Source organism: Diorhabda sublineata, chromosome 3 (assembly GCF_026230105.1).
Source record: "Diorhabda sublineata isolate icDioSubl1.1 chromosome 3, icDioSubl1.1, whole genome shotgun sequence".
In the NCBI taxonomy this organism is placed as follows: Eukaryota; Metazoa; Arthropoda; class Insecta; order Coleoptera; family Chrysomelidae; genus Diorhabda; species Diorhabda sublineata.
In genome coordinates this window covers 30,157,836-30,185,031 of record NC_079476.1, presented here as the reverse complement: position 1 = coordinate 30,185,031, position 27,196 = coordinate 30,157,836, and the positions used below count along the sequence as shown (strand labels likewise).

General features: G+C 31.6%; 2 protein-coding genes across 5 annotated transcripts in view; one reads left to right on the top strand and one right to left on the bottom strand.

Moving 5' to 3' along the window:
* LOC130440921 (calcium release-activated calcium channel protein 1-like) overlaps positions 1-1,989 on the bottom strand; it is a 57,280-nt gene extending 55,291 nt beyond the window's left edge. Inside the window, exons 1-2 of one of the 3 annotated variants that reach the window (XM_056774294.1) lie at positions 1,921-1,989; positions 1,769-1,857 (exon numbers count right to left, since the gene is read on the bottom strand). The gene's annotated coding sequence lies outside the window, so the exon portion shown is untranslated. Of the gene's footprint in view, positions 1-1,768 lie in introns of all 3 variants that reach the window. The other 2 variants (XM_056774296.1, XM_056774293.1) reach the window with 2 other exon arrangements.
* A 1,831-nt stretch (positions 1,990-3,820) lies between these two features.
* LOC130440919 (fructose-bisphosphate aldolase-like) lies at positions 3,821-24,237 on the top strand. Of its 2 annotated transcripts, none has more exons than XM_056774289.1 (7): positions 3,821-4,033; positions 10,119-10,316; positions 17,370-17,569; positions 21,243-21,508; positions 21,567-21,787; positions 22,334-22,466; positions 23,991-24,237. In XM_056774289.1, exons 2-7 carry the CDS (start codon positions 10,138-10,140, stop codon positions 24,084-24,086), a joined length of 1,095 nt encoding a protein of 364 aa, XP_056630267.1. In that variant the 5' UTR covers positions 3,821-4,033; positions 10,119-10,137; the 3' UTR covers positions 24,087-24,237. The 2 variants fall into 2 exon arrangements, with proteins under 2 accessions (XP_056630267.1, XP_056630268.1); XM_056774290.1 differs by lacking the exon at positions 3,821-4,033 and adding an exon at positions 8,181-8,254.
* Positions 24,238-27,196: the final 2,959 nt, after the last annotated feature.

Below are 27,196 nucleotides of genomic sequence, written 5' to 3'. Positions count from 1 at the left end.
TTAAGAAGTTTTTTGGAAGAATTGATTTAGTGAAAGAACATATATTTATACTGAACAGCAACTACAGAAATGTGGTGTAACAAGAGAAAGACTAGAAATTGGTTTAAAATAACTTTAACTGACTCATTTTGAAATAATTTCTCGATTGTTTTACTATGATAGATGTTGATGGTTAGGGCCGACACAGTGACAGCCACATCTTTGAAAATTCTGAATTTTATTGTCACTATTTACTGAACTTCCGTACGTGCTTATTGGCGATGAAGGTTTCGCATTACTGACCTCCTTAATGCGACCATTTCCTAGAGCTATACCTTATTACATGATACGAGAAAAATAAATTATAACTACATATTATGCAGTGCCCGTCGTTTTTGGTATATTAACTGCAAAATGAAGGATTTTCCATAGAGCTATAGCATGCCATATTGAAAAGGCTATTCTCCTTACAAAGGTAGCATGTTCTATACATAATTATGTAAGAATTAAACACGGTGATATTATTATGCAGGATATTGAAACAAGTCAAACAAACATGGAATAAAGTGCATCAATATATATTAGACGAACTAATACAAGGTCACCTAATGATGCATTTACTATTATAGAAAAGTTTGTTACATATTTAAATTGCTAAATAAGTATATGTCTTGTATTATAAGTGTAGCTCCAAGTTTCTCTCACAATAAACATACATTTTTGTACTCTTACCATTTTGGATATTCATATTCACGCACAAATTCCATAAGTTTTTCTTTCTTATCGCAATTCATTAATCGAAAAAATGAAGCACCCCTACACTACGTACCGTTTTGCATTTACGCGTAAGGTCACGCATAGCAAAGGTACGTGCGGGTTCAAACTTGTTCGGTGTGACGTCCAATATAATGCGCCATTGAAAAGAAGACTATTTAATAATATCTATTGCATTTCCTATATTCACCGGATATCATATACCACCAAGTGAAAGACTCGTTCTCCGATATTTTTCATCCATTGTCAAGAACTAAATTCAACTCTATGGAGGCCACTTTAGTACAACGATACGTCTAAAACTTGAAATCACTTGAAATGTTACAACGCAAAAACGTTTTAAATCACAATAAACGAAGTAGTCGAAATTTTTATTCAATAATTAGTAACAACTGATTTCGTAAATATTTGGGGTGGCCCGTTTTCACTGAGCTCAGTTTATGTAGTTTTCCGAATACATAAAATTCATAGTTCCATACACCCAAAGTCATTAGGAGTTAATTACAACAGATTAATATTGTTATGTACAAATATTAGTTTTTGATTTGTGAAACAAACATAAAAAGTTATAGTGGACCGATAATTTTGAAGTACATATCAAAATGTTGATTCTGAAAAACTTATTTCAATAACTTTTTGTCGTATTTACCACAAAAAAGACACTTTACAATCAAGAAAAACAAAGTTTCTGAATTTTTTTTTTAATTTTTCAATATTAACAGTATGCTAGAAATTAGGCTTTAGCCAAGCAGGATTGGACTCATTTAAATCGAGAGTGGTTCCACCTATCAGGAGACACAGTATATATGAATGATATTAAGAAGCTACTCGATAAATGGTAAAAGGTCAGGAATAATAATTGCACACGTGGACTTAACATCGATGGGTACATCGGTTTTTAGTAAGGGAAAACGTTATTCAAAAATTAAGTTACGAAGGAAAAAAACTCTTTAGACCCTATATAGTTTTAAAAAATAAGTTACGGATAGATGGCATATAATAAATTTGTACTCACATGTTCCAGCCCCATTAAAACAAATTACCAATAACTAATTGTTTCAATTAAATTACTAACTTAAAATTGTACACCCGAGGAACATTAATCTGAATATTAAAAAAATACTAATAAATAAATGCACGACCGTGAACAACAGTGCTGATAAGTACCTATGTACTCCAGTTTCGATATTTCTATTGAAAACCAAATCAACTATGAACGGCGATCTCTATGTAGGTATAGGTCACTATCGTCGTCTTCAATATCAATATTTAAAACCGTCGTTTGGACGTGTAAGCAGTTGGTTAAATAAAGAAGATATTCTACATTTGTTTCAAATATTAAACGACTACACGGAAAGTTATAAACTCAAAGCCTTTAGTTGCAATTAGAATAATGTAGGTAATTTTGTAATTCGGTCATATTTATCTGTATATGTTATTTGATTTCTTTTCTTGCAAACAACTGATACAGTTTGTATTAAAAAACAGTTGTTCAATTTTTTTTATTTTACATGATACAGGTTAAAAGATAATATCCAATTTTAATTTTTACGCTAACTTGAGAAATTAATCATATGCTAATTGTCTTACAGATGCTTCAAAAATACAAAAATTCATATATCCACTTTATATTTGAAAAGAAATAATTATTATTTAGGCAGTTATGAAACATGTTGAAATGCAAAATTTGGATTAGGTATGTTGTACTTATAGATATAGTTATATTACTTTGTCTATGGTTGTACCTGTTTCTTTAGTTAGAAATTCTATATTGTCACTAAACTTTTAAGGTTGTTTGTTAATGGGCCTAAAACTGCAGTACAAATAGTTTCATACTTATACAACAAGATTATTATTATGTACCCTTTTAACCTAGTTTTTATGGTGGGATTTTGTCACTTTAGTTAAATATAAATTTATTTTTGACAGTAACTCTCCTCTATTTTTTATTCTTTTTATTCATTAACACGAAAGCTTTCAATTCAATATTCACCTAGTGGCAACCAGTTATTCATTATATCTGTATTATGTGTTGCATATTATGAGTTGCAATATCTCCTTTCGATATTGACGATTTCGAACTCGATGATTATCCGATAATAAAGAATCGATGTTTCGTAGGGTATACCCACCATAGAGATAGGATTACCTACACATACAAATCATATTACTAGTTTTCTTTGTCAATGGAATAGGTGTGGTCATGCGAGGATGTCACGTTTACTTTATAATCACAGTAAGACTAATAAAAAAATTTGAATCAAATACATCCTATCATCATATACATAATTGATCCGAGCAAATATAAATAACCAATTTCACTGCATAATATTTACTTCTTTTGTTTATTAATTCTACTAAAGGAAATCTAAAATTTTTGATATTTATAAACGGGATCAAGTGATATTTATGTGATTTTTTTTGTTTAGTTTGACTATGGTCAGGGCCGGATTATTATTTATAATGACGGGGCCCCCTTACAGAATTCGAAAACCCGGAAAAATTCACAAAATAATATCAATACGTTAGATTTGTTGTATCAACACATCAAAAAATACAGATTTCCAAATGATGGGGCCCTCTTGGACCTGGGACTATAGCCCCCCCAAGCCCCTAGCTTAACCTGGCCCTGACCATTGTTATTTGTCGTTCCTTGGAAAATCTATAAATAACTGTATTTTATACATCAACTGTTTGAATTAATGACATCAAAGTGCTCATAAGTATCCCATATATATGAAATAAAAGAATACAATAAAGTTTTGAAGCAATTGTTGATTTTAAGTATTATCACAAACTTTAATATACTTCGAGTATATTTTTATAGTATCTTGCACTTAAAAAAGATTTCTTAGGACCGTACAATATTTTTATAAATGTATTAATGTCTTAATAATTAATTATTCTACAGAATTACGAATAAAAAAAACGGAGAACGTTTGATACTAATTTTTAAAAGTTATAATATGTTGAAGTAAATTCTTTGCTAATTTCAAAATGATGTTACTTAATCGTATCAAGATATTACAATGTGGCAACCTGGCGAATAAACGCTTATATCAAAACAGAGAACGATCGTAATTTCAAGGGCTCTCCACGTCAGGAACGTAACTATTCGTGTCTTTCTCTTTCATTCGTTTCGATAGAGAAATCAACGAATATTCTGTAGAACATAAAATAAGTGAGATATATTTTTGACTTGAATGTCCTTAAAACGTCCTTTGTATCAGTTTCATTCGTTTTCTGAATAAGACAAGAGGTGTGAATTAAATTTTTAACGGTAAGTAATTTATCTTAGAATTTTTGAAAAATAATAAAGAAATTCAAATAATTGTCAGTTGCTTTCATTTATAAAAAAGTATTTCAATTGTTCGTTATTAATGAAGAAAAGGGTTACTTACATCATATTACCTAAGAGATGATTTTAACAAATTTTAGTTTTCCTTGCGAAAATTGCTGTATCGTATATAACGATGCTGAATTTTAATAATTATTTTAAATTCCGATCAATGCGTAATAATATACGAAGTGGTCATTTCCAAATATTGATGATTTGATATGGGTGTATTATAAGTGTTTATGAGTTTTTATTTGTCAACCTAATTAGTTTAATTTATTTGGCGGGAAGCAACAGTTAATTTGTTTTTTATCAATCATTGTATCGGAGGAAAAATTAAATAACGAAATGTTCACTTCAAATTTTAATATTTTGAAAAACTTTCTGAATTATGTGTATTATTTCATCTTTTGATAAAATTCTATAAAAAAACATAGAACTTGCTCTTTTGATTTCTTAATAAAAATGTAATGGGTTGAAATCAGTGCAATTCATCTACTCGGAAACACTTCTTTGAGATATGTCCATACATTTCAAGAGAAAGGATGAAGTGTTCTGTTGAAACCACTTTTGTTGGTCAATATGTTGGTATCCCAATTGAAATATAATCTAGTTGCACTCAATTCATTTTAAAGGTATGTTTATTCGGTTTGCCCAATAATGATAGTTGTGTTTTTTATGTTCCCCTGTGCAATTTAAACATAATTTCCTCAAAATACAGCACTGGTCCAAAGCAATTGGCCCACCTTAAAAAAAGCCATAATTCATTTTCAAAATTTGCAAATGTTTACGATAAGGATAGTCTTCATTCAACTTGTGTAGGTTTAAATTTTAAGTTGTAAGTTTTTCTTCATCATACAGAAGCATCGATTACTTGGCCCAATACCAAATATCATTCAGTAGAACTTCCACTATTTCTTTTAATTGGGTAAAAATTTCATGATACTACTTGGTGGATAGTTTGTGTATCTTTATTACTGGTAAATGATAATGTTATTATTTTTCGAAGTATATGAACAATTATGCTCACAGTGCCTCATGGATAAATTTTGCAAAATGATATGGGATGCTTTTTCAATCGTCTTTATCAATGTTGTTGAATTCATGTGCTTCGATTCCTGATACACCAATTTTCATGAGCACATTTTCACTACTTTCTTACTATGCAGTTAGCATTTAAGGATATAATAAAAACACATTTCCTTATTTGGCTCAAGTTTCCATTTCAAAATCATTTTAAACATCACCTCTTTTTCTCTTTTGAAACACTTGCAACACTTTTCTTTAGTATTGAATAGTGGTTAATATAAAACCCAGTGTTCTATTATATATACCTAATGAGACTTATTGTCGCTGCCAATAGAGGAGCTCTGTTGAAAGTATATTATATTAAAGAGGTAATATTTGGAGACGTCACACTATAGACTAATAACATGCATAAAGAAAGTAAAGTTTCCTTCATGTACCTCATTTCCAACTTGTTTGGCTCTACTTTCACTATCATTTTCAGATTTTTCTACACCAATCCGCCCCTAATAGAAACATAAATACATGTGAACATTATTGTATAACAACAATGTATAACTAATAAATAATAGTATCAATGTCTATAAGGATTAATTAAAAAAAAGTTATTAGCTTTGTGATCAATCTAGCAAAATTAGTAATTGTAATTTTAAATATTTATTGTGATTGCACTAAAGTAACAAGTTCACTAATTATTACAAAATTACTTTTTCCATCATTGTAAAAATGTACTATAAACAAAAAAATCTAGATATCATGTCAGCAACTATTATTGGATGTTAAAAGCTTTTTCATCTAATATGGTAACTAATCCATATAAAGTTTTTGTCAAATATTAAATATCACAACAGGATTGAATTCACTCTTGAGTGAATCAATCTATTAAATAGTTGTGTAATATTAGTAAAAATAAAGAAATCATAATATTATTCAAAATGAATCAGTAACATAACTTCACTACATAATTTCATAATATTATTTAGTGTAAAATAGTATTACACTTTTTATTGCATACAAAAAAAAAAAGAAAATATCATTTGCAATAAAATAATAAAATCATTACGAAAGAGCTAATAGAGAAAGTAGATTTGATTTCAGTCATTATTTAGTATTCATAGCTGATAAAGGGGTGTGCATTAGATATACAGCAGATAATTTAAACCGTTTTTGGTATAAAAAACAATTATGTAAATTATTGATTTATTAAAAATTATCATATCAAATGTTATAAAATAAAAATATTCTTAACTGAATATATTGATCAAAGGTTTTCTTGTTACTACAAGCTTATTGCTTAATATATGTTTATGAGTTATATTTTTACGATACTTGATAAAAACTGAAAATGTTAAAACTTCATTTATAATACTTTATATCACTGGTTTTTAGCAAATGACAATCGCGCTTTATTTAACCTTTATGCAGGAAAAATAATTAGTATTGAATCTTTTCATTCAAATATATGTGAATTTTCTGTGCGCCATCAAAGAATCAACATAAAAACTTCTAAAATTATCCAAAATGACCATGGCGTTGGTTCAATTATATTAGGTTACCTTGAAGTTGGCAGTTGCATAATTTTGCAATCATGTGCTCCATACACAAAACCCATTAATGGGTATTTTTAACCCAAGAACCATGTCTTCATAATTATATCTTTCCCATCTGAGATATGAATTTCACATTTCACTATGCTCTTTAATGAACAAGCTGCGCGTGAGCTTTATTTACAAGCATTTTATTAGTTGTCTGGCTATCTAAGGTAATTTCACCTTTCAGTGGTGTAACTATACTGCAATATTTTGAGGTTAAAGCAGGGTCCACACCATGCCGGGGTAGGCCGGGCGGCCTGAGCCGCGTTGATGTAGACGTCCCGGGCGGCTTTGCCGGGTTAGAAAATGCCTGCCCCGCCGTGCCGATCCCAACCCGCATAAAGTAGGTACAGATCAAAGGAAGCCAAGCCGAGCCGAACAAAAATATAGAGTGGGGACGTGCCGAGCGGCCCCGAGAGGCTTCAGTTATAATTAAACCTCCGACCGAATTAGACGAATTATTTTATTTTCGACTCAGTTTGTTTAAGTGGGGTTTTTTATTGTTCATTTTAAATGATGGAGTGGAATGACGAACAAGTTTTAGTGTTAATAGACTTATATAGAGAACGTCGTCTTCTATGGGATAGTTCATAACCCGGCCGGCTTCGTTTTCGGTGTGGACGTCGTGCCGGCCCGGCTTAGCCCACCCGGGTCAACCCGCCCGGCCTACCGCGGCATAGTGTGGACCCTGCTTAACGTTGTTACAAAGTAACTATAATTTTTGCAATATTAGATGTATCCAAATTCTTACGTCTTTATATAGTTTTTATTTTCAATATAAGATCCATCTTTTTCTATCTCCTATTTGTATTGAGGGATCAAGATGATACTGTATTGATCACACGTCTTAATAATGTTCATGTTTAGTTAAATTTCTTGATCTAATACAATTTAATAGTTGTATATTAGGAAGTTCGTTTCTCTATTTATTGTTTTTTTGAGACCTATTATTCGATTTCAGACAATAATTGAGATAGAATATATAGCCCCTCATAATGCCTTGTAGAATTTTGTTTTCTATCACTAGTAGAAATATATTTTGAATAATCATTGGTCTCTGTTATCTACTTTATGCTGTATAGAAGACTACGATTTCGATCGACGCTGTCTGTCAAAAGTTTTCCTATATAACCAACATGAATTTTATATAAGATTTTTATGCAGTTACTCTTTACACTTTTAGCCCTATTACATTCAAATTTATATTTCATGCAATGTGGAATATTCTTATGATTTTAGTCAATAATAAAAATCTTATTGTTTAATATGTATAAATAGATAAATACTTGTATACAAACTCCATTTAAATTTATTCTGTCTGCTTTAATCGTCTCCAAAATTTTCTTATCTACATTATTAATATGTGGCCAATAAAAATAAGTATAGGTATTATTTTCAAAACAGTATTTATACTTTGTTATCAGTAAATATTATTTTAATGTAACATGGTCCAGGATCAAAGTTCATATATTGTATAATAATAAATTGATTATGAGTATAAATACCATTTTTTATTTTATTAGAATTAGTTTGTGGTTTAATTCGGGTGAGTACACAATGTCAATAATGAATTAATGTGTAAATTGTTCTAACATAAAGATTTAGTATTATTCAATTGGTTGCTTATACGAGGGTTGCTACTTAAGTTTTGAGATAGACAAATAAATACAAATATTTATAATTGAATATGGCTATATTTTTCTCAAAATATTCATCAAGATCAATAAATTTTTGCATTTGTTTGAACTAATTGTCGAGGCATTTCTCCAGTCCGATTGAGGTACCACTAAAACATGTGATTTGACCGCATCAACCGCTTCTTCAGGTGTAGAAAAGCGTTGACCTCGCAATTTATTTATGATGGGCGGGAATAAGAAAAAATCACACGGCCAATGACCCATCAACTCGATTTTTTGTTTGTTCAAAAACCTTTTTGTTTGTTCAAAAACCTTTTTGTTTGTTCAAAAACCTTTTTGGTTGAACTGTGTGATCGCATTGTCCTGGTAGAAAATGATTCGTCTTCTGCGATTGGTTTCCATGATTTTTTCGAACAATTTTGGCAAACAAATGCTGGTGTACCATTAGAATTGACCGTTCTACGTTGCTCTAATTAAACGGTGGAGACATATTCCGAAAAAACAAGCGACCATTTGCTTCGATGTGCTTCTTGCAAGAACAACTTTTGTTGGATTGGGCTCGCCCTTACACTCGATTGTTGTTTAGTTTCGGGTTCTAATGCATAGATTTATTATTAGTCGCCAATCTTATTGACGTCTTCTGAACCACCACGATTGCATTTTTTAGCATTTCCTAGGTTTGTATTTAGTGATAGTCAAATTATGCGCAGATAAATCTTTTTGACAGTCAAATGTTCATGCAATATTAAATGTATGCGACATAAAGATGTAGTAAATCAGTTAGATTTTGGACAATCCTTTTTAAAGAAAACTCTTAGTTGATCGCTTAAAAAACAATATATAATTGATCTTTGAATACAAATTGAGCTTTTTTGGTCACGAAATAAAAATTAACTTCAAAATAATAAAATTTATAAAATTGAATTGATTAAGATATATGTGAAAATTATATTGAGTCATTACTCGTTGACATACTCTCATCAGATTCGAATTTAAGTAAAAATAAACTGGTATAATTGTATTCTGAATAATCTGCTACATCTTGTGCTGTATTACTTCTAATGTCACAACCCTGTTCTCCTTATATTGCCGAATATTTTCCTTTTCTAAACACTCGAATATACAGCTATGCTATTTCATTGTCTTCATTCCCGCTTGGTTTAAAGAACGCCATATTTTTATTTATTGAAAGAAATTTATGAAGGAAATGAATGTCACCAAGCCACACCACTGCTTATCGCAGGCTGTCTGTCAGGATTACTTCGAAGAAATTGTGTACATACGCCTTCCGGGATCTTCGACCAATAGAAATGCATTTATGTTTACAATTCGATGTTTTCATTGGTAAATTGTGGAGATGATAACTGTCTTCTGCAATTGATATTGGAAGAACTATACTAGGTTTTGATAATTGTCACTATAGTTGCTCAAACATAAGGTTTTATGTAGAGAAAGCATGGCTACTGTTAAGTATATTACTCCTCGAATGATAGACATCAATGCATTAACTAATACGAAGATAGTCTCTATACGTTTAGGATAAACCTCTATAACCTGTAATAATTCTTCATTAATAAATGCTATTTTTAATTATATAGCAGATATTCAGTTTTGGCGATTGCACAACTTAATTTAAAGGTCAAGTAATGCAATTTGGTATGTTATCAATATGTTTAAAAATAGATTTTGCAACAAAAAATAAACACTATAATAAAGATTATCCAAATATTGTTAGTAATGTAATGATTTAAGTGATTTGTTACTATTTTACAGTCTGCCAGCAATTATCGATATGACTACCTCTTGGAATTACCCCGATCAGGCCACTCAAGATGAACTCAAGAAAATTGCTTCGGCAATTGTCGCTCCAGGCAAAGGTATCCTCGCAGCCGACGAATCGGTAGCAACTATGGGAAAACGACTAGCCGACATTGGTGTTGAAAATACCGAAGAGAATCGCCGCAAATACAGGTACGACCTCTTGTGGAGAACAAATTATTTACGGACCAAAAATCCGTACAAACTGTTTGTTTTAATATAATTATTTTCACTTTACTCTATGGAACAATAGTTATTATTACACACATATTATATAACTGAATCGGCACCTAGTTGGCTCGCTTTCCTAATTTTTGTTTTTGAAATTTGGCATCAAATTATGAAATACTGAATCCGGAGTTTGCTTCCCAATCTTCAGAATAGACTTCATAGATCTAATACAATTTCTTTCATATACTTTGACAGTTACAAAATTTCCAGAGGGTAAAATCTATGCTGAAAAAGACCATACCAACACTTTCGAGTTGGATTTTTTGTGTTCAATACACTTCTGAATCTACTTTCTCGCCTTTCTTCAAAAGTAAAATATCTCCTTTGAAAAAGGCCTGAACCCATGAAGAATTCTAACACTACCTCGATCAATGGAAAAAACGTATGGGAAGGTGTACGGCGAGGGGAGTATATTGATGAGGAGTATTCGAATGCAGCATGCCTGGAATTAAATATTATTAATAGAATAAAAGTCGTGAGTAGAAGGCACTTTCCAGTAAATATGCCCTCAAATTATTGCGGAACGCGAGAAAAGATGATATCGATTTGATTTCGATTTGCAAATGATTGTGCACTTTTTTGCTTTGTAAAATATTGAGCCCTCAACTAATTCTGAACGTGGAGTAGGTAGGTAAAGGTCGTATTCCGCGTTCCGAGTCACTATCTTTCTGAAATTGGAGAAGCGTGCTTACGAAATAGGTAAACGGATTCAAAGATGAATAAAGAAGGAAGAGTAAGAATTTTTAAACTTTTAAAAAAGTTTCTGCAGTGCGCCCTGCTGTTTAGTCCGATTAAATATCTAACAGCTCTCTTTTGAATATATCTCACTGTTTAAAGTGGTTTAAAATATTCTGTTAAATCAGTGTCTACATTTTCAAAATAATCCGCCGTTTTTTGGTCTAAAATTAAAGTTTCTAAAGATTAAATTGAATTGTTTGGTATTTGTTTACATTTGTAACTTCTAATGAGGTCTTTTTATAGTGATAAAAGGTCAGAACAAACTTATTCGTATGTCAAAAGGTGAATTGTGAACGTAAAACATTATTTTGAATGCAAAATAAAATTTAATTGCCTCACAAACTTTATGTCGCAATAACTGATTCACATTTATATGAATACAAAGAACGAAAACTTCCGTATAGTAACTAAATATTTATACAGAGTGTTCCGGTACTTGATGCAAAAAATTCAGGAGTAGATCACGTGAAAATTTTCTAAAACGACCCCTGAGTTATAAGCCTTTAAAGTTGCGAAATCAGAACTTATATTTCAGTATATTTTCTAAATTATACGTTCGAAAATTTTTAATGGATGATGTGTTGGACGGAATAAATAATTATACAATACTATCTGAAGGCCAGGGGTGGCTCATGCCCAGTGGTTAACAATCCGTAACTTTTACATGGGCAATCTGTACAATCTAAAGATTTTTCAATCGATTTTTCAAAAAAAGATACTCTTTCTTTAACTCGATAAAATTTACAGTTTAGGAGATATATAGATTTTTAGATAGTTGTACATGCCAAGGAAACCGTTCACCATAAAGAGATATTCGGAAGAAAATTAGCATAAATTGTAATTATTTATTGAAAATACTTACAGGAGATATGAAAACACAAACAAATATTTCTAATTAACTTCTTCACTGCTAGTATTACTATATCAATAATTTCTGAAATACATTAGAATGCGTTTATGGGACTAGTTTAGTCAGTGGCAGCAGTCAAATGTTGAAAAACTTACGCCCGACTATAGGGACGGTCAGCAAGCGAACATTCGTCTAGACCTACTAACAAAGATTATATTACACGGATAGATCTGCCACTCTATAAAAATTTGACAACAAAATTCGATCCTAGAGACATCTCTCCGACTGGCTGCGTACCAGTTATTCATTTGATCCTTTTTAATGCAGTTTTAAACTGCATAGAGTCGAACATCGCGTTACTTACATAAGGAAAAAATTGTAATGTAGAAAAATTTAGTTACTTATCCTACAACTTAAACAAAAAAAAACTATAATAAATGTTCGAAGTGGGCACTGTTTACTGGTGAAGCTGGTTTCATACGATACGGTTTTATTAATTCTCAAAATTTACATTTATAGGCAGGTGAAAATACTAACGGTACAATTCAATCAAAGAATCAACATCGATTTTGTGTCAATGTGTGGGCAGGAATAGTGGGTCATAATTCAGTAATTCCAGGGCCAGGGGCGGCTTCATACCATATTTTAATTCAAATCAAATAAAAGAGAATCTCTTACACATTGAAGTGTCAATAATCAGAACATAATTTGAATTTCTAACCACGCTAATTTTATTAACATTATTAGTTTTTATTGACCTAGAGTTCAAATGTAATAAAAGTGTGAATAATTGGGATCTCGGTTTATAGATTGAACAGAATGGAATAGATTAAAGAAAATTGGTTTTGTTTACACTTACAAATAAAATAATATTTTTTTTTTTTTTGGTTGCTGATCACATTCAGAATCGTGACCGAATCAGTTGATAACCAATTCAGGATGGTAAAAATACGCGTGTTTGGATCACTAACTGGCTTTTGCTTTTATTAACCGCAAACGATATATAGACTTCTCACTACTGTTATATTTTTTTCTCATTTGTCTGTTAAATCTTTAAAATACTAAACGAGGCATAAAACACATTAGCATAGTGCATGAGCAACCGATCCGAACTTTTAGTCCTAACAAAAACTCGAGAACCGCTATAACTGATTAGTAATCAGTAATGAAATGATTCGATGTGACCCGTGATCACCAATCTGTGACTTAAAATGTATTCGACAATATAGCAAGTTTATAGACTGACCCAATTAATAAACAGGACTTTATAAAATAAAGAATATTACTCTGCCGTATGCCTAGATCTAAGTCAAGCATTTGACGAGTTATGGCACCAGGAACTGCAATACAAAAAAACAAATTTTCTCCACATTCTCGATTATGGAATCCTATCTAACTCTTAGAACCACCTAAACCAAAAGCAACGCAGAAAAGTCCGATTATTTGACATCTGCAGATGACACAACCATCGTTTTTACTCATGAAAACCTACAAGTACATCCAAAAATATCGGAAGTACTCATAACATTCACGATTCGAAAGAATGCATGCCAAATAGTCACATTAATGAATACATAAATACCACAAGAAGACAGAGACTCAATTGAAAATTGGGATAAAACCTAAAGCTCCTTAGAAATCAAAGTCTTAATTCACAAAACGATCATGAAACCTATATGGATCTATGGAGTCGAACTTTGGGACTATGCTTCAAAAGTATTTTATCATCTACAGACCTGAATCCAAAATACTTCGACGAATAATAGATGACCCATGATATGTATCGAATCACACCGTGTAAGTAGATCCATCCAGATATGTACCAACAGTACAAGAAGTTATTTAGGAAATAATAAAAAAACATAACAAAACCATAACTCATCCAATTATACTATTAGAAGAACTGTTAGTGTTAATGCACAACAAAACCTAGCACGATTGAAAAAATTAACTAGAAATATTCTTATTGTTAATAAAATATACAAAAAACACAAAGAATTCAGAATCGAGCGAACAGGGTGTAACAATTTTGAAAGTGGGTATGCGATCGGTCTCTAAACTCATTCAGAATCAGAGACGTGAACAAGACTATTGATTGTGCAATAGAAATAGATCTTTGGTATAAGCCCATTATAACTAGATATCTAGGTACAGTATACGAGGGTTGTCTGAAAATTTTTGCAATGTCAACCTAAAGATCAGCCGTTACTAATATATTTGCACATTCGTTCAGGGACTCTCACTAAAATTTTGGACGCCTAGTTTCTGTTGGACAATCGTATAATCGAGTCGCCTATCTAAATGAAAGAGGAGTTTGACACTGTGTATAGAGGGAGGGTCTCTACCATCACTTACATACGTTCGTAAGTGAAGTTTGGGCAGCTGAATTCATGGTTTCACTGACGACGAGCGTTCGGGACGTCCAAAAAACGGCTCCAACCAGCGATATCATCGAAAAAGTTCATCAAACGGTAGTGGATAACCGTTGGATTAAGGTTAAAGGGATAAAAGGCTATCGGCATATACTTAGTGAAAAATTATGTATGCAATTTTTTTAATTTCAATATTTCTGACAAAATTCTATAGATATCAAGTGTTCTTGGTATGTTCTTATATGCCAAGTAATAAATATGCATAGTTAAGATTGCTATTCATTTTTATAAAATTTGAATTTGGTTCTGGTGCCAATTTTTATACAAAATAATAAAATCGTTTTAATATTAATAGAGAAACTTGTCATTTTGTTTTGTAGACATAGCAATATATATATAACAGTGTAAAAGTTAAGCAGTTATTTATTGACAACGGCTGTCACCACAAAATTTAAAAATTCATTTTGAAAACTATTTAAAATGCTGAAAAATGTGTTTTTCGCCAAAATTTCTAAACTACACTGCGGAAAATAAAATTAGGGTCACCCCCTATTTTGAAGTAATTTTTAAAAGTTTTTTTGGTATTTTGTTAGGTTGTACCGGATTCATGATTGCTTGAATGCACAAAAAAATTTTGTTGTTTTGATAAGCGTTTAACCAAAAAGGACCCTTCACCTAAATTCCTAAAAACCATTATCGGCATATTTTTGGTTCCTGTCGATTTATCTGTCTCTTGCAAATTGTTTGTGTAGTATTGTCATATTATCCAAGATTTTTTTTAGTAACTTTCATTGACACTTATTTCTTAATGATTTATAGTTTTCATAATCATCTATATATTTAGTATTCAAGTTTTTTTCCTCAGATAATTTTCTCACTACTCTGTTCTCTTTATAATTTTGTTAGATATATTTGATACTCAACATATCTCTTTGGCAGCTTCAAGGATACTATTTTTAAATATCCATGATTTCCTACTCCCTCTATCTTGTCTTTTTCAATTTATGATTTATAATTTGTATTTAGTTTGGTATTATGATTCCTTTAGTTTATAGCATTTTATTTTTAAATAATCAATTATTGACGTATTATTTCGATTTGGCTGTATTCTGGTTAATTCTTCTGTTTGTATGTTGACAGTGAACTCCTCTTAAACGGCTGGACCGATTTGAATGAATTTATTTGTATGCTTTCAAATGGATTCGAGGATGGTTTAGATTCACAAATAAGCCCGGAAGATGGCGCTGCAGTCGGTAACTAGGTTATTTATCTATACTGCAAGTAAACTGCTGAATTGACTTGAATGAATTTTTGTATATGCATTTATGCATTCATTTTGTGTATGTATTTATTCATTGCATTCAATTTTTTTGTACGCTGTGTTTTGATATTATATACAGTGAAACCTCTTTATGTTGTACGCATTTTGATAGAACCAAATGAAATACATTGACTCTTACGGTAGAATTTTTCTCTAAGCTGTACACCTCTCTACCTTGTATGTTGTACAATTTCTTCGCCATAAAAATGATTCGTTTGACTTCTCAACTCGTACAAATTACCATAAACAATGACAAAATCCGTAATTACGTTGAGCGCTGCCAACATTTTCATAATCTTCCTATTAGTATACAGTGTAGTGAGAGCCGAAGTAACCTACGCTTGTCTCTCCCTATTTTGTTGCCATTATGTCAATATTTCAAGCACATTAAACGAAAGACTCCGAATGATTTAACCGTCGACAAGAAAAAACAGGTTATCGACTTTGTTGACCTTGGTATGAGTTACAGGAAAATTTTTGAGAATTTTGGCATCGCAACTGCTACTGTAACCACTATTGTAAAAAGTCGAGCTAGCGTTGTAGAGATAATTTCTCGGATGATCGTAAAAGAGAGATGCGTCAAAATGAGAACGACGAGATAAATCAAAAGTTTTGCAATTTATCACGAAATGCCGAACAGCTGATTTTATTGTAACCGGACCCATGTTAGAAAGCAAAGCAAAAGAAATTGCTGCTAGATTGAATAACACAAAATTTGTGGAGAGGCTGCAGGTATTAACCTCGAAGAAGAAAGTGATATTGAAAGATTAGCATCCAAAAGGCCGTTTCAATGCTGACGAGAGAGCTTTAATGTATCGGCAGTCTCTGCGGAAGTTCTACGTGAAGAACAAAGGCTCATGCAAAGGAAGCAAGTTATCGAAAGAAATATTGAGCGTCCTGTTTTGCTGCAGTTCGACAGGCAACAAGTTGTAACCACTTGTGATTGGAAATTCCAACAAACCAAGGGTATTTAAAAAAGAAGGTATCACAAACTTGAAAAATTGACTAAAAATATTGTTCATCAACTCGCATTAAGATAAAATTAAACAAACATTTTTGATTATAACGAATTGTTTTTAGAAAAATTGATATATGTATTTCAAAATAAAGAATAACAAAATTATAATATTATTTGTCTTTCAATTCTTACTTTGTTTAATATCCTAATCGCTTGGTATATCATGCAGGACAACGTCTGTCGGGTCCCGTAGTTTATGAATATTTCCTTTGAATTATGTATTTATTATGATATAATAAAAAATTCTTCGTTATGATTACCGACTCTACTATTTCGTTTAGGGTCTTCCATGATTATTACATCTACCTTTCATGTCATTTTCATAAAAATGAATCTTTTTCTTCCTTCTATCCCATGTACAATTATAACGAACCATACTTCCCTATTTAATAATTCTATTCTAAAAATAATTATTAGACTTTTTAAAGAAATTAATTTTTAGAGAACACAAAAATATTACTAAAGCTTGTTTAAATTCATTAAAATGCTGATAATATTAGATTTCTTCGACTTTTTCAGATATATAAATTGTATATTATGGAAAAACATCGTTGTTACAAGTGCTAAGTTTATTTATACCTTGCAGTTAATCCATAATTTAACGGTTTTTATCAAATATTACAATATAATTCTACTATTTAATTTATATATTTATAAATTATTTTTGTTCTTATAGACAACTACTTCTTACCACCGACAAGTCACTCGCCGATAACATTTCTGGTGTAATCTTTTTCCACGAAACTGTCTACCAAAAAGCTGATGATGGTACTCCTTTCCCAGAACTTTTGAATAAAAAAGGAATAATTCCCGGAATTAAGGTCGACACTGGCGTTGTACCACTTTTTGGAAGTAACAATGAATGTACCACTCAAGGTAAATTAATTTTAACTGCCAAATATAATTATGTGAAAGAAATATTTTCAAGAGTAATAGGGTACATGCATTTTTTGAAAAATATTTATTTTTTGGTTTACTTTATAAGTTTTGATATGAAATAAAGTCAGAAAGAAAGATATTTATTTACAAGTGAAGAATTTACATCTAAATATTTTATTGAAAATCGCAAGAATTTCAAATTTTTAATTACATAAGAAAACGATTCTCATTGGTTTTCAGTTGTGACGTCATAGGTTAAAAAACATTGAGCAGTTATCTGCTTGATGATCACGAGGTTATCGTTGCCGGCAACGTGGAGTGTGCTATTGTAATAGTGTTTTTATTTATTAGATTGTAATAGTGTTTTTATTTATTAGTTACGTTTAATAAAACATTTGTCTATACTCGTATATAAGAATAAAGTGAATAATACTTTTATAGGTTAAGTTCTTACATAATCACGTTAAAAATTAAAAGCATAATAAACTTAATTACTATAAAGTATTAAAATAAGTTAAAACGACCAACACTTTCAAACCATTTTTGTTGTAGTATATTCGAATTTCTTTGCATCAAGAAAAAAACTTTATCAGGTGTTTTAATCGTGGTATCTTTACATTCTGGTACAAAACCTGATTTATATACCATTTTTCAGATTAATCAAAGTTTCATAATAATTCTTATTTTAGAATAACCGAGAGAATAACTGTCGTATTTACTTTGTATCATATGTTCAGTGTTTATTTTATACCTATGAAGTCACGCAATATGGCAATATTACTGAAATGTTTAAACTACCTACAAAATTTTCAATAATTTTTTTCTTTATAAATATTGATCAAAGAATTGAAAAAAAATATTGTATCTTATTATTTTATTTTATGAGTGATGTAAGCAAAAATTTCAAATTAATGGTAACATATATTACAATTTAACGGTACCTCTCCATTAAAAAAATGTAATTGAATGTTAAGCATCACTAAGGTTTTATTGGAGATAAGAATTACTAACTAACATTATAACAAATATTTTCATTTTGACAAATACAAAGTCACTATTTTCAAAAATATCACAGTAATGGTAACATTTCAATAACTAACTACTGGGGTTATCTTCGGTTGAGTCTTGTCATTTGGTTGATTTTATTCATAATATAACTAGTTGTCCTGATGGAGATAGATGTTTTGGAAATATTACACAGCACTATTAGACCAATCCTCACCACGAGAAACAATCTCTCAAAGGTGCAAAGACTGGCTTGCTTTTGTGCAACTGGGGACATGAAATCTTGCCCAACAGCTCTACCAGAAGTGATTCTAAATCTCCCACCTCTCCACATAGTACTGAAAAGCGTGACAGAGAAACGGATCAAAAACAGAACCAAACACTCTGAAAGTCAGGGCAGCGCACCAAGCATTTTTCAAGCAGAAATCTATGCAATTGAAAAATTTGGTCAGTTCAATCTAGAGAGGAACTATCACAAACAGGAGATCATCATCCTGTCGGATAGTCAAGCAGTCATTAGAGCTCTAAGCTCCAATATCATAAAATCCAAACTAGTTTTTTATTATTAAATGAATTAGGCAAGAAAAATAAAATTACCCTAAGATGGATTCAGGTACACACCGGAACGAAGGGAAATAAAATAGCTGATAAGCTCGCTAAAGCGAGGACAGACAAGCCTTTCATGGGACCCGAACCCTGCTGTGGTATCAGCTACATAATAATGGAAAAAGCACTGGAAAAGAAGGTAGATAGGAGCAAAATAAATTATTGGGACAACCTACAGGGGCTGAGACAGGCAAAGACTCTTCTGGGAAACTATAACCAGAGTAGATCTGCTGAATGTATCAACCTAAGTAAGAACAATCTATGAATACTAACAGGGCACTGTCGCTTCAACAAACACCTGAAGACGCTAGACCTAGCAGATAATGCGGCGTGCAGATTTGGTAGCACAGAGGACGAAACCTCTATCCACATTATCTCGAAGTGTGAAACACTAAAGAACTCCAGAGCACTACACCTGGGAGCGCTTGAAATAGAAGATGAAATCTCTGGCAATTAAAGCCATCACACATTCTAGACTTTTTAAAAGGAGTGGGATTAATAGATCAGTTATGAACACGGGGCTCTCCAGTATCTCAGCAAAAAAGGGGGACACAATAGATCCTTTGGGTCGCAGTGTATACGAGACCACAAATCTATATATACATATACATACACAGCACTCTTTAACAATTGATTCTTCGATTAACCCCGAATAATAAATTTACAAAGTAGCAATTGTCAGCTTAACGGAATTTATAAAGATCAACTTACGCACGTTATTTAGTATTTTTCTAGTCCTAAAGAAGTCAATTGAGTCATTTGTAGTATACTAATCTGCAAAGTTGTGATATCTTACTAAACATAGAATATTTATTGAAATAATTCCATTCGGATTTAGTATTGTAAAGGCTAAACTTGAACTACTCCAATATCCTTCTCAAAACTTTTTTATATGTGATCTATAATCCTTATATATTCAGGCGTTTTCAATCCAGATGCATTGCTAGATATGTGGTGCAACTTTTTTGATGAATTGATTATTTATTATTTCTTACTTATATTTCTACATTTTTACTATTATGAACACAAAGTTTGTATGATGTAAGGCACAAACTTCTTTCACTGTGAATGTTATTCGGGTAGTTAAGGTACACATTTTCTTGATCAAGGTCGATCATATGATTTTAAAAAAGATGAATTGGATGTTAAGCTCAATTCAGATTTTTTGTGTTAATATGCCATTGCAGTTAATTTCAGTTCAAGTTATCATGAAGAATAAAATTGCTAACTACTCTTAGATTGATAGTTGGAGAATAATCATGTACACGTATACAAAATATTAGATTACTATTACTAACAATAGAGAGGTCTTGTTAGTCCTAGTTGCCTAGGTAATCTCTTTGCAATTACTTTGGTGGCTCTCACCTCAGCCCATGGAGCCTCTCCAGAATTTGAGAATCCTTGTTAATAAAAAACTTGATAGTTGTATATAATGTATTGTAGTTCCCTCATCTATTCCAAAGAACTGGCAGTTTTTATTAGCAGCCCTGAATGTGTTTTACCTTTGATAAACTCCTAGTAGGTAAATTAAAACCAGAAATTACTATTTATTGTAAAAAACATTGAACTTATTGAAAAATCGACCATGTCTGAGGATTTTGATTTAGCCGGCTAACTTCAGATACTGATGAGTCTTGATATCCACATAAGATATGGCAGTCATTTTGTTCTTTATGAACTTTTTTCTGATAATAAAATTAATATATATTTTCTTAATATTAGTTAATACTAAGTAGTGATGTGGAAGTATGCACATTGCACAAAAACTGGAGTGATTGCTGAATGATGTGATTGGTGCACTATTAAAAATGGTTTTCATGGTTTATATAGTAGTTTTAGTGATAGTAAATTTTATGGACAGGCAAATTGAAAAAAGATGCAACGATGTAAAACACAACCTGGTACATAGTTTGTGATTGTTATACTAACTGTAAATAGAGGGAAGTAGTTGTATTATATTTGTAGTTTGGAATATATGGCATGTGCGAGAGTTTTGTCAACAATGTTATTAATAAAAAATATTTCATCACAAAAAAAGTTACTAATTTTCATTTTTCAGGTTTGGACGATTTGGCTAAACGATGCGCTCAATATAAAAAAGATGGATGCCATTTTGCTAAATGGCGTTGCGTTTTGAAAATTTCCCCAAATACACCATCTATTCAATCTTTAATTGAAAACGCGAATGTATTAGCCCGTTATGCTTCAATCTGCCAGGCTAACAGAATTGTTCCCATTGTGGAACCAGAAATTTTACCTGATGGTGATCATGATATTTTAACTTGTCAAAAGACAACTGAAACAGTTTTATCTTACGTTTACAAGGTATAATATGTAAACTAAACATATATTTATGTTTATTATAATTACATAAAATTTTTAGGCTCTTGCTGATCACAATGTTTTCCTGGAAGGTACCCTTTTGAAACCAAATATGGTTACAGCAGGTCAAGCTTGTCCAAACAAAGCTACTCCTGAACAAGTAGCAGAAGCTACAGTTACGGCTTTCCAACGCAGAGTCCCTGCTGCTGTGCCTGGAGTAACATTTTTGTCTGGAGGACAGTCTGAAGAAGAAGCTACAGTTAACTTAAACGCTATTAATAAGTATGTATCTGTAGACTTCATCCGTTTTCAGAGGATTCGCATAACAAAATTTGGAAAGTAGCATAATTAGGACTTATAATAGACAAAATTATTTAGACAAAATTTATATAAATTAAAATCTCTACGATCAAGTTCATAAATGAAATGGCATGAAAACACTAACCATTACAATGTTTAAGGAAAGCATTTGATCAACAATATGCTTTCATTATCTTATAATTAATAGCTTTAATTCATTATCATATTATTATGATAGTGTTGAAGTAACTTTTTGCACCTAAAATCCACGCAACCAAATCCCATATAGTAGAACTAGCTTGAGTTGTAACATCATATTCCTCTGACCCTTATCCATTTTAAATAATCAGCCTGGAATTTATAGCAAAAATTCTGTGCATTCTGTGTTTATCATTCTATTTCAAAGTGTATCATTGACTGAATATTATAAATATAACATTACAAAATTAAAGACCATCATTATCAAATTTTGAATGTTTCTAATATTTACATATAGTTGACATTACTGATGTTATTTGATTATTATAGGTTCCCCGGAAAGAAACCCTGGACGCTCACCTTTAGCTACGGCCGTGCTCTCCAAGCTTCAGTCCTTAGAGCATGGCAAGGAAAAGATGAAAATGTCCAAGCTGGTCAACAGGAATTATTAAAACGTGCAAAGGTGAGTTGATTAACATTAATGATAAAGCTAGAAAGATATTTGTTTGTGGTAAGTTTTAAGATCTTACGATTATATACTACCCATAATTTCAATTTTTAATCTTAATAATATTGCAATAAATTTGAACGAATAATTACTATACAGAAGCACTATTAGAGATTAATAACAATTAACGTTAATTTAAACCAGTATTTTAATAACTACAGATGTTTAACAAGAAATTTATTAAAGGAGCTATAAAAATATAATATAATAAGGGGTTAGATGCACACATCACTGAGCGGGATCATTGGAATGGTGACTCCAAATCCGGTATATTGAATAATGGAGCACATAGAAGGCTCCAGAAGTAATGGCTTGGCTGGAGCAGGCTTTTGACGAGGACACCCTAAAATAAGCGAGTCTTTTTCGCTTGGGTAACACGCTACCGTCTTCCAAGCTGAGGTAATAGCTGTGATGGAAAGCGCACGCACGAACACATTAATCTCAATCTGCTTAGACAGTAGAGCCACCACACAAGCCATAGCGGCTGAAAAGGTGTGCTTCAGGCTAGTGCTGGAGTGCAAAACAGTCCTACAAAATCTCTTGAAGGCTGCAAGATCTAGCTCGTTTGGAAGTCCAGACTTCTGACCGGACACTGCCATCTTCACACATGGGCATCACGGATAATCCAGAGTGCCGTTAGTGCATGATCGGCTTCTTAAAGCACATTAGCCTTTGGTAAAGTCAAGTGGGGCACGACGGCCCCTTGGCCACCCTCAATTAACTATGAACTATAAAAGGAGATCATCAATTACAGCTTGAATGTGCTGGTTATACTTCGATTCTCATAGGTCATGTAAATTGTGAGCTTGTAAGAGGCTATTATGTTGTCAAGCCACCATACCTTGGATCTATGCAACATCTGGATTGATATGAGAATATTACGTGCAACTATGACTGGTCTTTGTAGTCTAAACAGTTTCTAGCAATCTGTAATTGTACTAGGATTAACAAAAGCTGATTTACAGACACTCAGGGCCTTAAATTTTGGCAATAACAAAGTACATAAGAAACCTGGAAATCGTATAAATTAGTTTCGAATTTGTGTCAGGCTCTGGCCTGGTCTTCAACTTATTCCTGTTTTTTTGGAATTTTTTTAATACTTTGAAATCGACTATTATGCAACTTGGAACGTTTCTTTTTTTTGTACTCGTAATCATGTTTCAATAGTTGCGGAACGCTCTTTGTGGGTAATATTATGATTTTGGCGAACGGTAGTGTTTATTTTAAAGTTTTGTTAGCACTAGGCCGCAAAACAAACTATTTGCGGTTTAACAAATTTATATGTTCTACATAGGAACGAAAAGTATTCATATATGTTCATAAATCTTGGAAAATTTATGTTACCAAACCAACCATTACTAAATTTAGCTATACATTTTCCTATTTTTTTCATTTTAAAATTACAAGTTGCTTCTGTAAGAAACAAAAAGTTGATGATAATTATGTTTGAAATAACTGATTTATTGTATAATTTTATAGGCTAATGGTGAAGCTTCTATGGGTAAATATGTAGCTGGTAGTGTAGAAGGAAAGGCTGGAGATGCTGGTCTATTTATCAAAAATCACGCATATTAGGATTTTGATGTCTATATTCGTTTTAAACGTAAAATTGTTAGTTGAATGATGTTTAAATCTAGTGTTACAACAAATCCACTTTTACAAAGTCTGTTTTATCTTATCTGTTACTGTATATATATTGTTTAATTAAAATTATATGTATCTATTACGAACTTGAAATTTACTTTTACTTTATAGATAAAATATCATTTTTAAAGAATCTGTGTATTTGTGGAGGTGAAATTGTGAAAAAGAATACAAAGTGATAAGTATACCTTTTTTATTTCATCCTATGGTAGACTCCAACATGGTTTCACCAATCCAGTGATCTATGAGGGTGATTGATTAGTCTGATAAAGTTCAGTGCCTCCTTTATCCTTTCAGATATCAATGTGAAAATTTGAAGGATTATCAGTTGTTGACAAATAAGTCATAGTTAACTCACAATTGAGGATAAGATATAGGTATATAATCATTGTTTTGCACTGAAACATCAAAATATTTCTAGAACTAATAATTTTAGATATAAGGTATGCTTGAAAAAAAAGAAGTATATTGATACTACTTTTCGATACTCATATAAAATACAGGGTGATTCATTAAAAAAAACGAGAAAATATTCTATTGGTATTTTGATTCACCCTGTATCAGATTCAATGAATATTAACGAAATTAATAATTTTACAGAATTTGTGCTATTATTCGAATGCTTTGGTGGTAAAAGATATTTATTCTTGAATTTCTCTTACATTGTACAGGGTATTGAACAATTTTTATGAAAAATTCATTATAATTTTCTAGAACACATGACAATAAAATATAGGATGCTTCATTTAAAAAAAATGTATCTTAGATATGGCACAGCATTCTGGAAGACCCTGTAAGATTGTAAATAATTTTAAAATGTGAAGACTAATGACAGCTACAATCCCTCAAATTGATACTTCAAAGGACAAAGGAGGCACGGAATTCACACTAATCACCTGGGTGTCTAGTAAAAATGGAAAATCAAACTCCCGTCTTTCTTCCGGTTTTCACATTTTTCCGGTGTAAAATTCGTGAATGAATATTTATTTTAAAAAATACAAGTATAATAAAATAAACAAGTTATTTTTTTAACTTAACTATTACTTGCTTCACTGCTACAAGCTGTTTTTAAGGTCCAAGGATTTTTTTCTTTTTTGTTTCGTGTTTTTCTAGTTTTCAGTAAATTTTGTGATTTTTTGACTTTATGTGCTGCGCCAAATCTTGAGTAGGTATCACCTATAGAGTATCGTAGATTTTCAAATATCTACATTTTTTAGTCCATTAATTTTTTGTAAAGAATCGTATACTAATTTTTAACCTATAAGTGATTCCTCTTTTAAATTATGAACCAAAATCTTCTTGTCAGAAAATCCTCTCTCACATTGCCGTGAGAATTAATTTTTTAATCTGCTTTTTTCGATAATTTCCACCCGAAAGGCATCAACTCTTATCACGTCTGGAATAGTTTTTCATTTTATTCAAAGTAATCTGATTTGCCAGAATATCTCTAAAATCCCTGTCTGCTTCTTCAAATATAGTGGCGTTGCATCTGTTTGCAGTCAACAAAATGTCAAATGCTTCAGACATTAATTGTGTGGATGGTTCTGGATCGTCTTATTGGGATTAAGGAAACTTATTGCTTCAGTTACTTTGAATACTAAAGGTTATTTTTACAAAATTTTGGTACTGTATACATCAAAGAATTTCTACAATTCTTGCGAAAGATTAAGATGGACCCCAATACATTTTTTCAAAGCCGATCTTGCATACCCTAAATCGATATCTTGCACTTTTTTGAGGTTGCAGATAAACCATTGGCATCTTTTTTGAAAATATCTTTTTTTATAAATAGGAATCAGATTTTCATAAAAAAATGTAGTTTTTTTTTAAATTTTTAAGGGGTTTATATATAATCACCAAAAATATATATTCTAACACCACAGTCTAAAATTACAATGATCCAAGCTGTTTTAGTCACGCCCACGCTCAAATTGTATTCGAAGACCCAATTTAGTAAATGATCATCAAATCTCAGCAAACCAATTAATGCACTATTTGTGCCTGGATAAACCTCTATGATTGCCATAAAATGTTGGCACATTACCAAATAAAGTACAGTGAAGCTATATTAAATAACGTCTCCGGCTTACAAGCGCCGCGCTCGTGCGAATATTCACTCAGTTACGTCCGAGTACTTGCGTTCATTGAGTGTGTTTTGTTTCCGCTCTGTAATGGCGAATGAAAACTTAGCGGGACCGAGTTCTTGTGTTCCGCTCTTGAGTTCTTCAACGGAAAAAACGTTGAAGACAAGTAAAGCTTGGGCTTTAGAAATAAAATGAGACCTGTTCAATACACTAAGTTTATATGACTGAGGAAGGAGTAAAACGTTACTAATGTTGTAAAAAATTGAAGCTTCAGACTAAAAATTTAATGTTCTGCTACGATTTGGGTTGTAAGAATTATTAAAGGCCATGGGAGACCTTTGCAAATTCCCAAAGTTTCTCAAAGATTATATTTGCGAGCATCTCGTTGGATTGGCAATTCCGCTTAAGCATGTCCAATCACCTTCAAAGGCAAGAGCTATTCCGATTGGCATAAAACGCAAAAGATTTCTATAATTTTTATTATTAGTTTTAAAAGGACTGATTTTCACGTTAGTTTTTAATAAAAGATTATTGAAATTCTAACAGCACAATGGGATTTTTTAGGACTCCCAAAGTATCAAATTCTCCATTTTTATATTTGAAATGATCGCATTTACTTGGTAATATCGAAAATTATATCCACATTAAAAGAAAAAATTGAAATTGATAAGGGGAACATCAATTAATATTATTAATACTAGCTTTTACCCGCGGCTTCGCTCGCATCGAATCAATCAGAAATCATTATAATAGAAAAGAACAAACTCTGTAACTATATACCCGAGATATAGATATTTGAATGTAGAAAAATTGCCAAAAACCTACAAAAACCCATAACTCCACATTGAATGTCCGAGCCTAGCTCCTCTCCAACTCAACCGATTTAAGTGTTCAAAAACTCAAAAGAAAGGTGTTTCAGCGAGTGTTCTTAAACCAAAACGAAGTCTCTATCTTGAA

Coding starts and splice junctions, on each gene's coding strand:
- LOC130440919 (XM_056774289.1), top strand. CDS start 10,138: ATGACTACCTCTTGGAATTACCCCGATCAGGCCACTCAAGATGAACTC. Junction 10,317..17,369: donor GAGAATCGCCGCAAATACAG/GTACGACCTCTT, acceptor TTGTTCTTATAG/ACAACTACTTCTTACCACCG. Junction 17,570..21,242: donor CAATGAATGTACCACTCAAG/GTAAATTAATTT, acceptor TTCATTTTTCAG/GTTTGGACGATTTGGCTAAA.